Source organism: Necator americanus, chromosome IV (assembly GCF_031761385.1).
Source record: "Necator americanus strain Aroian chromosome IV, whole genome shotgun sequence".
Lineage (NCBI taxonomy): Eukaryota > Metazoa > Nematoda > Chromadorea > Rhabditida > Ancylostomatidae > Necator > Necator americanus.
The window spans coordinates 13,313,439-13,330,165 of NC_087374.1; the positions used below are offsets into that span (position 1 = coordinate 13,313,439).

General features: G+C 40.1%; 2 protein-coding genes across 2 annotated transcripts; both read left to right on the forward strand.

Moving 5' to 3' along the window:
- Positions 1 to 5,081: 5,081 nt before the first annotated feature.
- RB195_001146 (uncharacterized protein) lies at positions 5,082 to 5,569 on the forward strand (the record flags this gene model as incomplete). Its single annotated transcript, XM_064197789.1, has 2 exons — positions 5,082 to 5,182; positions 5,251 to 5,569. The coding sequence occupies 2 exons, from the start codon at positions 5,082 to 5,084 to the stop codon at positions 5,567 to 5,569; spliced, it is 420 nt and encodes a 139-aa protein (XP_064053670.1).
- Positions 5,321 to 5,569, forward strand: RB195_001147 (uncharacterized protein; the record flags this gene model as incomplete). The annotated part of the gene is made up of 1 exon (XM_064197790.1): positions 5,321 to 5,569. One exon carries the CDS (start codon positions 5,321 to 5,323, stop codon positions 5,567 to 5,569), a length of 249 nt encoding a protein of 82 aa, XP_064053671.1.
- Positions 5,570 to 16,727: the final 11,158 nt, after the last annotated feature.

Sequence of the window (16,727 nt, forward strand, 5' to 3'; positions counted from 1 at the left end):
TCGACTAAAAGATGGAAAGAAAAAAGGAAAGAGTAAGAAAAGATAGGTAAATAGAAAAGAAAAATTGTAGATAGAAATAATCCGTGCTATATTTGCTCAAACTCTGAGACAAAATACTATTCTTTTTGTTTTTTTTTTGTGCCGTCTATTTTTGAAGAAGTTTCAACCTTCGATAGCCGTCGGGTAGCCGCTTTAGAAAGTGGTTAGTGGTATTTAATTGTTTCTTTTTTCTACAATTAGCTGCTTTGATACTTTTTTCCGCCTCATGTGATGCGAAAATCACGAAAGAAAGCAAATCCACACACAATTTATGCATAGCACGATATTCTTCCGTATTTTGTAATTTTGAGAGGCGAAAATTCAGAATTCCTAGAAACAGTGGGTGTGGTTAAAACATTTGTATGCGGTAAGATGCAGGGTGGGTCCGAGTTCTGTGGAACATTTTAAAGTGTATCTGAAAATAAAATAAAATAAAAGAGATAAATGTGAATAATTTAGTGTGAAGAAGATAAAAGTACGCAGGAAAAAAAAAACTGAACCCACTCTAACAACTTTCCCAAAAACATATTTCTATTTGCAACGTAGCTCGTGCGGAAGGAAAGTGAGGGAATTGAGGACTACGAACCAAGTAAATATCCGAAACGAAAGACCGAAAATGTGAAGCGTTGCAGGAACGGAACGGCTTATTCGGATGTATTCGCACGAATTTGTATGCTAAGCGAGATGATCTCGTTCAGGTAGGAGAAAAACCTAGTTGAAAGTCAAATGTTTCTGCGGAGACGAAAGTCTCATCATTTTTTTAATGTATTGTCTCTTACTTAAATGTATTATTACTAGTGTTGTATAATAATGAAACTTAACACTAATAATAATACATCTATGTAAGAGGAAACGCATTTTGAGAAGCGAAAGACAGGAATTGAGGAGGATGAAGGAGGAGTAGAGCATGATACTATGTTTCTTAGTATGGGTCATACCTAATCCCAAAGCAAGCGTCGTTTCTTTATGACATTAGCAATTGAATTCCACATTATTTACTCGTTTATTTATTCGTCTATTTATTTATTTATTTATTTACTGCACTCAATAGCGTGCCAAAAAGGATGCGACAAGGATAAAATTACAAAACAACTACAGTAAATATTATAGTGAAAAAAACAAGAAAAAAATTTTTAAATAGAAGCCAACTCAATTAAACTAAATAAATGGCTAACTAAATAAAATAAATGAATAACTAAATAAATAAATAACTATATAAATAGAACTAAATTACGAAAGTAACTGTTTCACCACCAGCCTTAGACATTAATGACCTGTAAACCTTGAGGAAAATAAAGAAAAATTTGAACAATTAATTGGTTTAAATAACTGAAAACGATAAATGAGAATAGAGTATAGAAAAATAGAATTGAGCACAAAGAGGAAACGAAATTTCCACGTTATTAGGAATTTCCACCGGCTGTACTTGCTAAAAGAAGTTTCACATCTGTTTCAACATCAATTTTTCCACATCAAAGTGCCAATACAAAAGTTTATCTTTCCCATAGTTGATTAATTCGTGTTTTTATGTATAAAGAATGCTTATGTATATATACATATGAGTGTTTTTATAACTATACAAGAAAGCCATCAAATTCCTGTGACTATGTCATGAGAAGTTTTGAATTAGGCGTTGTAGAGCGTTTCTGTACTCAGCGGAGCAAACGTATAAACGGTGAAATGGTTGCATCTGTTGAACCCTCGGTGCTCATCGTTTTTCTACAGAATGTTCTACAGAATAAACGACTTTATGATGGCAGTTTTTGGAATTTCTAGTCGGGAGGACCTTATCAGGACCAGGTCAGAGTAAAAGACAGGGAATTCCCACAGAAAATGAAAAATTTCTAATGTAAAAATGATCGCAATGAAATAAAGCAGCGGTGGTGGAAGGGAAGTAGGGTAAAAGACTGAGCACAATATATTCTTACCTCAGTAATTTGGTAAATATACGTTGTGCTCAGCTTTTTACATTTTCACCTAAAAAATAAATTTCGAGTTCACGTGCAGACGGTTTTGTCAGGTTTTATGGACGAAGACGATGGTTTTTGCTGGAACAATGGACTTTTACACAAAATTCACACTGCAGCGCTGGTTTTTTATTTGCGTCCTGGCTTTTGTTGTGGTTCTACGGACATTCCGTTCTTGTTTGCGTGTTGTTAAACCAGAAACGCATGACGAAATTACCGATGAAACTGATCGGCGCATTCTTCCCATCTACTCAAATAACAAAAAGCCCAGTAACGAGACAGATCTCTCATATCCTTCAGCGTTTTTTTTGAGCTTTACATCGATGAATTATAGGATTTCGCGCTGGGAATAATAGAAGATGAGTTTATGGGAAGGATTAGCGACGAGAAAAACCAGATCTATGGAGGACTCTGTGACTTGATATCGCAGAACACAAGAAGTGATTTCGACAAGGACAATCCGTCGGGGCGGACTATTCCTACGTGTATTTTACCATCCCAAACGTTAGAATAGGTCAGCGCAATATTTTTTCTGAGAATGGGCGATGGGGAAAATTCTTCTTAGAAAGGACAAAAAAAGAGAAAGGGATGTACTTAGTCCTCGAACAATCAATAGAAACGACTGAAAATGAAACACTCAGGGATGAATGTGTGCCTTCAGAAAAAAAAACTATTTAAAAATGCATGGAAGAAACAGATTATTCACCTAAGAAAAATTTTCAACATTTCTTTGAAGATGACAGATAGAAAAGAAGCTGTAATAGCTCGTTTTACGAGCGAGACCATGAGCTTTTCCAAGTCTTTGATTCGATGTTGCCCAATAAATCACGTTGTTTACAGGAGTAGAACCAAAGCATGTCTTTTCGGAGATGGATAAGAGGGAGCACGGGATTGTAACACCGATCTCAATGTTACGCGACCACAGATCACCTATTTATTATACACATATTTATTATATTCACATATATTTATACATTTATTATATTTTTGCTTATTATATTTATAAATTATATTTATTATATTTTGTAGTCATCTTCACTAGCTCCGATAGAATATTGGTGACTCCGATTGCGCCAAGTTATAGTAGTCGCCGGTTGCGTTCAACCGGATGAACGCGACGCGTCTGGCGCAACTCACTCCTTAATTGAGAAAAAGCGTTTGACATGCACTCGTTCTTCCCTCTGGCATGTTTCACGATTATCACGTTGAAATAGTTCAGTACCAATTATATGTGTCAGTTTTTTTTTGGAGAAAACACATTTTTAAAAAATGCCTTTTATAAGACCATATGTAATTCCACGGAGGTTAACCCATTGACGACAGATCGCTTCTTTGCGTATTTGTCGCGTCCATGTTGGCCAACACTTGTCCTCTTTTGTGTGCAATGTTACTCGAGGATAACAACCGTATTAAATACAAAAAAATGTGAAAAAAATTAGGAATTCATGAAAAAAATTTGTTGAAACGTGTGGGGCTTGGCCAGTGAGCTGTGATGTCGTCAATTTTTTTTAACGTAGTCTGAACTGTTAGGAAAGCGAATGCATTAGGATTTCCAGAGTTTTTAAAGAACTATTTCGTTTGATTCCTACAGTAATTTTAAAAGTACTTAGAGTGAATAGAAAGAGATTGAAATAGAGTTTGTACAAAAAATTTCAATAGAACTTCTTGAATCAGTTTAATTCTAATTTAGTTTTTTCTCAAATTATTTCCAAACACAATGAAATTAACAATACCAGATGAACAGCAGTGAACAATAACAATGAATATGAATTGTGGTCAAATTTTGCAGGCATATGACCGCTTTTTTCCCTAAAAACAGGTGACAACGAAAATGAAACTGAAACGATGTAATGTAGAAGTCAAGTTTCTGTTTCTGTGACGAATTGCTCGAAAGAGAATGTGTCAAAAGAAATGAGGAGACGCTCTGGTGCAATCCGCCTTGTCTCAATTTTCGCACCGCACACAACGATGAGAAAAAAAAACGAAACGAGTTTAACGTGAAATAAAAGCATTACATGAGGAGCAGCAAATAAGTGCATTGTCAAGTGGGAAAATCCTTGAGAATATCTGGTGAAACTGGATTGAGGAATTTGAGGGGAAAAAAGTACAAAACTCACTTTTACACACACACACCCACAACAATACTTCAGCTAGATGGATGTCTTGAATATCTTGTCTTGAATCTTGGAGAATTGTGACATAAAAACCGTTTTTTTCTCTCTGAAAGCAGCTGATCCATTACGTACGAGCTGCCAAAAAATGTTTACGTTTACGTTGATTTCATGCCCTTGTTTACGCTGATTTCATGTTTCAATCAAAACTGACCTATGATATTTTCAAAGCGAAATAGGAATTCACCTCACAAAATGAGGAGAAAACTGGCCGTGGAAAGTGAAATAGTTTAGTCTCTTACTTATAGTATTAGTCGTGGGACCTCTCCGCAGAAATGAAAAGGTCATCGACACTGACTGACAACGGCATACCCTACGTGGAAATGAATAAGTGCCCATTGGAAATAATTATAGATGATTGGAGAGGAAAATGTCACTTTTTCGAAGTTTATTTCTTCAAATTAGTCAGTCTAATAAAGTTCAGCCTCTTCTAGAGAATTCCCTTAAAAATATCCCTTAAAATATAGAATATTAAAAAAAATATCCTTTTGAACGAATAACAATAGAATTATCAGATAAAAAACAAAATAAACTACTTTTAAATTGTTAAATAAAGTTTTTCAAGTCAGCTTTTTATGTCTTTTTGGTAGAAAAGATGCTGTGACCTCAGCAGTATCTTTTTTTGCTGAGAAAAGTAAAAATTGAAAGTTTAGTTGCTGAAGATATCAAAATGGAGAGATAACTAGTGGTGTAAGGATAAAGGACCTTTGTGTAGATCTACACAAAGCAAGGAGGAGCAGAGTGCGAATTTCTTTCGTGCACTACAAAACATTGTCCGAATTTCTGAAAAGAGGAAAAGTAGAGCCGAAAACCCTCGAAAAAAACGCCTGAGGCATCAAAAAACACAAGCACGTAGTTAAATGAGTTTTGCCCACGGCGAAGGAACGTTTCTGCTCTGTCATGAATGCCACCTGCCAGTGGCCTGGGACCGAAAGACATAACAGCAGGAGGAAGGAAAGGAGCTGCAATCTACGCGTTACGAGACAGATATCGCCGCCTATTTGTGTGGCCATCTGGTGCGATGTATTTCATCTAATTATCCGGAAAATGCTCCGTAACGCGTAATGTTATAGATTTGGTGTGAGTTGGTTGACGACCGATAGACCGCAGAAGGACATTAGACCGAGCAGAAAAACTCGTCGCATGAACGAACCGAGTAGAAAACGAATCGAACGACCACAATTTCATGTCAGGGACAGTTCTTTCGATGGAACTTTTAGTGGCTCGGGAATTGCAGAGGTCGACTGGGTGAAAGCAGAACGGGGACCGGAACAAAACGAGGATTCAGTGGACGTGGAGGTAGAGTTTTGCCTAACTCCAGTCGCCAAACCTGTGGTGCCGGTGGTGGCGATGGCGATGGCGGTGGTGGTTCGATTGGCTAAATTAGCATAAGTGAAGCGTGTGGTAGCACACGCGACCACCATTACATGACTACATTGGAAGAGAGAGCGGGAGAGAGAGAGATCGTTCACCGAAAACACCCATAAAGCAATAATTTACAGTTCCTGAATGCCCGGCTAGGAAGAGACATTCCGCCAACGATTCACTATTACACTTCCAGAGAGCACACGATTAATCTACAGAGCAATAAAAGTCAGTAATAAAATCGATCTAATTTTGATCACCACCATGACTATTCATTATACATTAATTTTTCTTGCTTTTTTTTTGCTTCAGCGAAGGAGATGAGAAAATTTACCACTATTTGGTTTTCATATAACGAACCTAAATAACTAATACGCTAAAAACATATACAGTATATAAAGTATGTATCAAATAACAGTATATTATTTAGTAATAATACACTAAATAATTTGCAGTTTATAGACCACTTGACCTTCATTCTTCTAAGAGAGAGTATAGAAGAATCAATCCATCATACAGAGGAACACAGTAACGTGAAGCATGTCTGCAGTGATTCTCACTTCGGAGCGCAAATCGAGTTAACCGCAGTCTTCCAGCAACCGCAGCCGCAGGGAAGTAGATGAGCACAGCGTGACTAACGGCTGAAAATCACTGAGGATGAAGATGCACATGAAAGTGGATATGCAAGCAGTTGCTCCTGTTACTGCTTCTTCCAGTAACAATAAACTCGCAAGAGTTGATACTATATGTGTAGTTTCCAGGACGTGCTTAATAATATCCACAGCAAAAGTTGTGGAACGGAAACAGCTCAGAAGGTGGTAGTGGGAGTGATTAACATAAAAAAAATCATGACATCTAAGAACTAGTAAAGTCGAAAATAAGGCCAAACGAATACATAACATCAAAGAATAAACATTTAAAGGTACTCTAAATTTGTTTATACATTTATTTATTTATTTAGATACACTAATGAAAAGAAAAGAAAAAAAACAGAAAAGAAGGAAAGAAAAGAGACACATTTTGTTCGAGTCAGAAAAGTTTACAAAAATCGGCATCCAATTTATTTTCAGTGGAACTTGGCCCCGTCGTTTTCGTAGCGGATAACATGGTGAACATACCGCTTTCCTTAAAAGAAGAAGTTACCCAAAAATAAAGTCAGTTAAGAAAAAATGTAGGTATTTTGAGCACAAACAGTTTGATATTTTAACGGAGATTATATCGGAACTGAATCATACCCAACAACTAGACAATCATCTTTTGAAGAACATTCCAAATGGACACTCAAAGGCTGTGTACAGTAATTCACTGCATCCTGGAAACTGGAATGTAACAACAAGAAACTTGTCATGTCAAAATTCCTATTTCGTCGGTCGTATTTTGTAGGCTCCACTGATTTTTTTGCTCAGTTGCTTAACAAAATATGAAGAAATGCAATCACTTTCAAGTAGGGAGCTTCGGGAAGATTAAAATTTCCAACTGAAATCGAGCGCACTGAGCTAAGAGGTTCTAGTTTAGTTTATTATGTTCTTTAGTTCAGTTTTACTACTTCATTCTAGCCATTTGAAGAATGATTGACTTATTAATTAAGACTATCTCTTGAAAAAAAAAGAATTCCTAAGGCTGTTCAAAAAGTATTTCGAGATCTCAGTTATTTTGGAAAATGTTCTCAATGTGTAAAGTGGTAAGGATCAGCCAGGATCAGGTTTCCGTGATCACCAATCATCTCGAACACGTCCATGTCATTCACTGAAGAAATCTCGTGTTTATAGTTAACGCGAGCGTGTTCAGCCTCCATAAGCCCAGCACGCTTTCGATCAGCGACAAGTCAAGAGTAATAGAATGCATTCAACTGCCTGAATACGGTCGATGCGGACAAAATGCGAAGGCCGGATAAAACTGACGGTCTCCGCGTCGTGCTTCATTGTGGTAACGCAAGGAAGACGTACAGGAGACGTAGGCGTGGCGGGAATCTCGTCCATTTCTGCTCTCATGCCGGAGACTACTACTAACTACACCTTATGTATTCATATTTATGTCTATTCATACATTCCAGTATCTTACAGGACTTTACGAAACAAGAGAAAACTTTAAATATTAATCCTAAAGGGATGCGTGTGAACGTTTGTTGAGGTTAAATAGGATGCTCCACGACTTACAATTATGAAGTTACACTCTTGGCCTATTTCCCACGATACCTTCCTTTTTTACCAGTAAGTGTTAGCAGATTTTAACTCATTTCATTATTATCACCTAATGCCATGTATTTTTATTTGGATTTTCCTCCCCTTCATACTGAGGGGCCTCAGCTTATCTAAAAATGGATCGTATAGGTAGCGCCGAAACAAACCATCTTTTTCGAGCATTTTGCCCTTATCTTTTTTAAATGGTATTATTTATGTTATTGATCCTCTTCCACTTCCAGAAAAAAACACATTTTAATATCTCAAAGATGGCAACAATGTACAGTAACGGCATTGCACATCATGATTGATGTATAAGGTTCTTGCTAGAGTAGTACTTCTAATACTAGTATTAATTGTTATTACTACTTATTCCCTACCATTTTACTTCAAAGAGTCGAGTAGTTGTTTTTATTGTCTACAGAGCGCCATAGTCGGTGCCAAATGTGTTCAACTCTCCGAGCGCAACGCGTCTTCTGCCGCCTACATGTTCAAAGACATGCAGCAACGGTCATGTTGGAAACTCTCATAGCGCTGAGTCTCCGCATGTTCTCTCTTCTATGTATTTGAGCTACGTATGCTAAATAAATTGAAATTAGAAGGTTAAACAAATTTTTATTTTTTTTATAAAGTTAATAAATCGAAGTAAAAAATTGGTTAAATAAATTGGAATTGGAAGGGTGATTAGAACTACAAAAGGACTGGAAAAACTAAAATTTTCTACCTCGTTTTTATAAAGTAATTCTCATGAATAAATAAAATAAACAAAATCGAATAAAATATGCATTTTTGAGTTCAACTACTGCGAAAAAAACTGGATCTTGAAGCAGGACCATATTTACCACTCTCTCAGGTATAAATGATATCCCTGCTGCAATTTCTTAAATTATTTTCTAGAGTTATTTTTATACATGCAAGTTTAGGGCTTAAAACTCTGGCAACACCTTTTAAAATGATAAAACAGCAAAACATCTCCAACGTAGCGTTTTTTTCTTGTATACACTTTTTTAATGAACCCGCGGGAAATCCAGAGACACTAGGGGTACGCTGGCGGAAGTGAACAACAACAGCGAGGAAACCGCGCACTTTATCAGCTGAATCGTTCCTAATTTCACCCGAATAGGGCAGGATTTGAAGTGCTCTACGATCCGTAAAAACTCGTATTGTGCGGTTAACAGCGAGTTTTCGGAAGTAATTAGCTCATTCGCAATCAACATTCGGTCATTACTTAACATGGAACGCACATAACATTCTCGTATTGTTGCGGCTACAGGTTTTCGCCGAGTCTTCCCCTTCAAAAACTGCAAAACTCTCCTGGACCTCCACAATTCACTCAGTTTCAATCGCCTACATGAAATTCCCAAAATCTCAACAATATATGCTTGATTTTTGTTTTTTTTTAAATCATGGAATGGAGTGCAGTTTTTGTTCAATTTGATTTTTCATTTCATAGAAATCTTATGACGCAGCGATGTTGCAAAACACCTTCAATAGATCCTTGGTTTTACTAGGCTTTCAGGATAAATAAATAAACTAGGGCTGGACCCTAACTAGATGCCTGACTGAGAGTGGCTTCCTGGAAAAATTCGACAAAGATCTGCAAATTTTTTTTTCGAGTAAAAATCATTTGTGTTCTACAGCAGCACTCATCACTAGTCGATTTGAAATTTCTCGTATTAGTGAGCCGTGCAAAACTATGCCTGAACATTGAAAAACCGACGATGAGTGATGGTGAGTTAATGCATTCAGGCTGGCTGTTTGTTCTAAGGAAAATCCTCCTACAATCCAGTAACTTTCCTGTTTTTTTCGGCTCTATGCACACATACATATTCATACAGATACACAAATCTTTGAAGAGCTTGAGAAAAACTTCGCATTCTACCTGTACACTCAACCTTGTTATTCGCATAATTGCGGACAGATTCCCTTAATTGTATGTGTTAGGAGGTTGTGAAGAGGAAACCTGCTCCAAAAATCTAGAAAACCTATTCTTCTGTATTTTCATGCCGTGATCGTTCCCGTACACAATCCAGGCGTAGCGTTGGGAGTAAACTGCCAACACACGTTGAATTGGTTGGTAGCTTTTTTGTACCATTGTGAGGTATTTCAGCTTCTTAAACACCTTGAAATTTCTCGTATTTTCTCCGGAGCATTCCGTCAGTTTTGCTACGCTCAGTCATTAATTTCTTTTTCTTTAAAAATAGAAAAATGTGACGAGACGGTGTAAAATTGCTGTTTGTTACGTTGCAAGGTTTAGTAAAAGGAAAAAAATTCCTTGCCTGAATTCTGTTTTTATTAGCAAAAAAAAAACTACAGCGAAAAAATAAAAAAAGTGCATAGGTGCTGTATTTGCTTGAATCTACAATTAATTATTCAATGTATAGGAACTCTGTGCTCACGTTAACTTTGACTTTAGAAAGATAAAGGAGAGGTAGTAAAGGTTCAAGTAAACAGATCCTCGAGGAGAACTCGGTTATGTACAGTAACCGAAGAAAAAGTAAGAAAAAAAAATTCAAGTGTTGCAGCACAGAAAGTTGAAAGTAAACAAAAGTACATACAATATCTGCACGCCGAACAACTGAGTGCCATCCACTTTACGTGCTTTCATTCCATTACTTCCGCGCATGTAAAAAGTTGCGTTGTCGGACAAACTAATCATTCCGGGAAGTATGCATCTTATTTCTGGACTTGTGAGGGGAGTTTCGCGTCTCCACTGTGTGTACAACGCACCTATCTATTAACAGAGGTAGTAAAGTCCTCGTTCTTATCCGCCAAGAAAAAGGTAACGACATCAAAAAACCCTTCCGAAGGCAGTCTTTCCTTTTCATATCTATTTATACTTCCATATCTGTTGTATATCTGTTTTATATCTACAAACAAATAAAAAATACCATAAATAATAGATTGAAATGCATCTGCAGGCGGTTCTACGGTTCGTTTAGATATATCTTTGACGTAGCGTAGAACCGCCTGAATAATAAGCTTAGCAATCACTAAAGTCGCTGCTGTGTTGTGCTGATCCACGATTATAAGACAGCAGCCAAAATTAGTCACGGCCGCCGCTAGGCTTCATGTAATTATCGCAGAGAAAAGCTTAACTAGAGCAATGACCCGGAAGCTTAGAGGCAGCCAGGGGCCCTCAGGGCAATGCTACTCAACACAACCGAACAAGGCACCAAGAAAGTCAGTAACGATTCAGTTTCCGAAACGTCCTATTCCCATGGAAAAATGACCGCAACTTTTCTCGCTGAGAAAACTATACTGTATGCATTTATATTTTCTTGTTTTGCTAACGAGGTTTTGATGAAACTTTGTTCATGGCCCAACATTTCGACAACTTTGTCCTTACCAAAGCCCTGGAAATGATTCCAGGTTTTTTGATGTTATCCATGCTCCACCGAGCTCCTCTCTCCTCTTGCCAAGCATCGATATCGTTCCAAGTTGGAGTTCTTGCGTGGTGCACTTAGGACGATATCAATGTTTGGCAAGGAGAGAGGAAGAGTCTGATGGGATATGGATAACATCAAAAAAACATCGAAACATTTTCAGCCCCCGACAAAAAAACGAGGTTATCGAAGGGTCGGGCCACATATTAAAGTTTCATCAGAAATCTCGTGGGCATAACAAGAGAACGTAAATCCACGCCATGTGCAAAATGTGTCGAAGTTTCAAAAAAAAGAGGATCTGGAGATCCTACTGTGTGCACGCACTGCACATGTTGATCTATGGTGTAATATCTCGTGATCAGCTACAGACATAAAGGATAAGGTACGCAGCGTTAATCAATCCTCATGGGGCCGAGGCGTTCGACTTCAACTCACAATCGTTAGCGGTTTATTAATGTGTGGGCAACTTCGCAGTGACTTGCTCCTACTTTTTTGAACTTTAGTTACGCACAAAGCCACAAAGTCTTGAAAAGATGACTGCGAGCTGTTGAAAACCCCCAACTGGTGGATCGGAACTCAAAGCAGTTCTGAAAGGGTCCCGTCGCACAGAAGACGTATACTGTAAATCTGTCGGGAGCACAGCGGAAAACAGTGAGATCCTACAAGATTCGAGTTTCCCTTCAAAAGGGTTGAAGCACAAACGGTCTCCAAATGCCAATGAATTTTGGGGGATCTTGCAATTCACGTTTGCAGTCAGCATTTGTAATGCAGAGCAATAACGATGCAGCGTTCGATAGACCTCTCCATGCATTTTTTCTAAAATGATACCAATATAAAGGATAAAGTCACTGGCGTAACAATCCGCAGTCGTTGGGGTTTTGGAACGCGTATTTGCCTATACAATGACTTGCGGGGGCAGCCAATAATCAAGTCAGTGTTTTTATCCTCCCAGATAAGTCTGGTACCAATTTATCGACCTCGGAGGGATAAAAAGCTTGGTTTGCACTAGCGCGGTTTCGAACCATCGACTGTGTTACTACCATGGACCTCTAACCGACTGCGCCACATCCCCCTCCGTACTTGGGTGAGTTTGGTGTAGTGGTTAGAGATTCCGCTTCCTGCACGATCGATCGGAGGTTCGAATCCGCTCTGATGCTCACCAAGCCTTTCACCCCACCAGGGTCGATAAATTGGCATCAGACTTGTCTGGGAGGATAAAATCGGCTAGCCACCGCAAGTCATTGTATAGGCCAGTTACACGTTCGTAAACCTCAAAAGATTCTGAATTGAAGTGAACGTGGGAGCGCATCCCAAGCGGACTGATTAACGCCAGACACTTTATCTTATCTTTATACCAGTATTGTTCCTTTTTAGGCCAATGAAAGTTCTCTGTATTCCAACGATTCAATCCTTTCGGCTTCGAAAACATCCAAAAATAGAACGCGCAAACACACAAAACACTGCATAAACATCCCGATGCGAAGGAATACATATGCTAAAGGTCATCTGGATTCGAGAAAACGCGGGGCCTTAGGACGTCAGAAAGAACCTCGGGCGGGAAAACACGACATGCCTCACATTTATTTCCTCCCATCTCGTCTAAACATAAGTGGTACATAATAAGGTCAAAACGACATGAAGTGTAGTTGCGGTGCATTTGCGTACACGCTCAAAACAGGAGCAGTTGGAACCGAGAAGGGACCGTCGCAAACTGCGGCGATGGGTGGTGCCAGCAAGGATTTCACCACACTCCACCGAAGCGCCTCGAGAAAAGCCGCATACGCGATTGCGTACGTGCTTCATGTCGTTTTGACCCCACTATAGTAGAATCGGAACGAAAATGAGGCTTGGTGCAGTTGAGTAGGCGGCGGCCCTCAAGACGGCGCGGTGTAGCGTAGCGGTTAGGATCGTGATGGGACCCCCGCTAGCATCACTCATCACTGCAATTCGCGATGGTCTCACCCCATTAGCAGCCTGCTAGCTCCTCCGCGCCACTTACGCAACTACGTCATGTCGTTTTGGACCCGACTATATATTGTAAGAGAAGAAAACGATCCTTAAAACCTTTGGTCGCCTTTTCTTCTGAAAATGTGGTTCGACTAACGAAAAAAAGGTTGCACAAAGGAATCCAGAGCGATGTGCTTGGAGATCGAGCGTGACGAACAGCCATTGCGCTGCGGTTACGAAATCAGGCACTATTTGTGCCAGGGTTTTACCGATTCAGTCGTCACTTTATGTCAAGAAGCAGAGTTTAGCAAGAACTCCCAAGTAGTGGTACTTAGTTGGTCATTTTATTACTTTTCATTTAGCTAAATTTCGATCAATTAGCTCTGCATTTGTTTTCTTCGCAACGATTCTCGGATACGCTGTTGATAGCTCCAAAAACTCTTTACGTCATTTACAGGCTATTTTGCGCACTTTTTCCAAAAAGGGACGTCAAATTGGACTCAATCCTGATTTGACCTCATCAGCATAAGAGATTTTCGTTTCACCAACGACTTTTTTTGAGCACACGGGACCCTCTGGATCCTTCTTCCTTCTGGTATTTAGTAGTGATTCTCCATTCCTAAGTTTTCCTCAATAATTCCGTCACATTTCTTCCACAGAATCCGCTTTCTGCTGAAAGCATGAAATAGCTTTGTCAGCTCTGCAGTTTTTAGGTAGCCCGTGCTGCCCTGTACATAACCGTTTACGTGATGTAGCAATATAAATCAAACTCATTTCTATATTGCACGTACACTATTTTCATGTCATCTCTTAGCAGATTTTTTTAACAGCAGTAAATAACCTCGGAAGAAGAAGCTTCCTTTATATCATCTTTCATTTCTCTGAAAAACTGGAAAATTTTCTGCGTCTTTACTAAAGAATTGCATGGACTGGGTAAGCAGACAATGCTTCCATTGACAAAAAGAAATCACTGATCCGAAGAAGAAAGAATGCGGAACGAACTTGTTGTCAATGTTTAGCTAAGCAATACATACTTGAACTCATCCATTCTAAACAGTGGGAAACTACTCGAGAAATGAACTTTAGAAATCCCAGCTGCAGTAGGGTCGAAACGACATGAAACACGGTGCAGTGCAAGCGGCTGCGGTGAAGCGTAGCGTTTAGGATCGAGTGGGGATCACGTCGCTGCAGTGCACCATGCTCCCACCTTGATTGAACCGCGCCGTGTCGAGCGCAACCGCATATGCAGCTGCACCGAGCTTGTATATAGTCGGGTCAATACGGCATGAAACACGAGTGTAGTTGCGGTGCATTTGCGTTCGCGCTCGAAATGGCGCGGTGGAGGCAGCAGTTGGAACCGATTTGGGACCATCGCAAACTGCAGCGATGGGTGGTGTCAACAAGGGTTTCACCACATTCCTAGGCGCGCCGCTCCAGTGGAGCGCCTCGAAAGAAACCGCGTACGCAATTGCGTACGTGCTTCATGTCGTTTTGACCCTACTGTATCTTCTATATCCTACCAGTTATGTTATCCCGCATATTTTAACTTGGTCTTCCTCACTGATAAAATTATTGTGCCTGGATACTTGATCACTTTGTAGTTATTCGTAAGCACATTTATTCAGTTCATAACTTGAGATTTGTTCCTTCTAAATTTCGATGCAATGGATGGGACCTCTGTAATTTGGTGAAATCGGCTGCATTTCGTTCATTTTCCACAAACTCGTACTATCGAAGTACTATCGAAGTCGAACGCAACCCACATTTACGAACAAAGTCTGATAAAAACGACATGAAGCTCGGTGCAGTTGCGTAAGCGGTCTGCTCGAAGCGGCGCCGTGGAGATGATGGTTTCAATCAAAGTGGGACCATCGCTGAACTCCAGCGATGAACTCTGCGGGCAGCCTAACCCGACTTTGATCTCAACCGCAACGCTCCACCGCATCGCTTCGGGCGCAGCTGCTTACGCAACTGTTGTGGCTTAGGTGATTTTGACCTGACTATATCTACCACCAAGATGTGTGCAAGAAGCACTACCATTTTTGTAAAGTTTGACGTAAATGCTTTCTACTGATTCCGCGGCATACTATGTATTACACTAGTGCTACAATTACATAACTATTAGCTGGATTTTAGCACGAAAATGGTGTTAGAAGGTGCCCCGGCGTCGGCGTAGTGTAGATTTGTGGGGAGCACGAGAGGAGGAGAGGTGATACGACCACCTCATCCAGTGCAGTTGAGTTCAAGGTGTGTGGTGCGTTTGCACAATCAGGCGGAAACGGTTGCTGATGTTGGTAGCTCCGGTGTTGGGTGAAGATGAATGCCATCGTCACTCATCTAAGGACCTTTTTACTAGATCTCAGGATTTTTTTGACTCAATACACATGACACATATCATCCGTGAGACTTGTGGCTGTGTGGCGTGGTCGAGTTCCCTGACATTCTTAATGTGGGTCCCACATCAGCAAGAGAACCTGTCGCATTCGTCATTCGAAACTGATCGGCCGTAGACACATGCGCCTATGCGTACTATCGAATCCGAAGACTATCGGGGAGTGTAAACAAGTCCAGTTTCCACATAATCTAGTGTTGTTTTCGAATAACGGCGTGACACGTGGTAAGGTCCCACCTCCTAAAACCAGTATTGTGTTAAATGAACTCTAGACTGTCGAGATCAATCTATGTATTCATTACCGTTTAACAATTTAGGGCCCACATTCGATCATTTATTTATCCAATTGGATAAACGTGTCCTGGTGGTTATGTGGGCATGGCTTGGATATGCTACTATCCAGTAGAAATTTCGCATTAGCAGAAGCTTCCTGCACCGAATTTGCGTCAGAAAACCAGCCAAAATACTAATACTGGATAGCGGTGGGTGAAATCATCGCATCCGAACAAAATTTGTCCGCAGTTTCTTTTTCACCGTACTCAACCTCTCAAGAAAAAATAAAATGGTTGCGAGCACGAAATAGGAAGGTACAACTTATTTAGGGTAAAGTGTAGTTGGTGAGGGGCACTCAACCGCGTTCTTATTTCGGGAAGTGAATAACTAAGTCAGACGGGACCCTAAAACCTAAGCATTAGTCTTAAAGGATCTGTGACATGTAGCCTTAGGCTACTATGAGAAAAAAGGAGATAGAGCTTTCAGACACAATGTCGCGGCTGAGTTTTCCCTGCCACTACACCTTCCCCCTTATTTGTGGTAACCAGCGGGTAAGACGCAAACATATAGATATATCCAGGCTGACGCCAATCGCGTTGATACGGTGTGATTGTTGTCTCGGTGTGTTTCGCGTGAAACAATAAACGCGTGATGGTTGCGTGATCAACAGACCTGATAACGAGGTTCATTTGTAATTCGGATTGGCCACCCATCGGTTTGTCGCATCGGTTCGCTACTACGGTCGTGGGAACGGTCCAGGTGCGCGAATGTGAATTGAATGTAGATTCTTTCGACAACTCGGTCCCATGAAACATAGAATCGATCGAGACGACCCTCGTCGGTCGACCTCTTCCTGTCGCGCGCCGTCGCACGCGTCGTCTCCCGCTCGCTTGTGGAGCGCACTTACCGAATACTAGTTTCCGGTGTACCAGTCAATAACTGCCCTGTTTTATGATTCGTCGATGCGCACATCATAGAGAATCATGACAGTTTTACTGATCCTACAC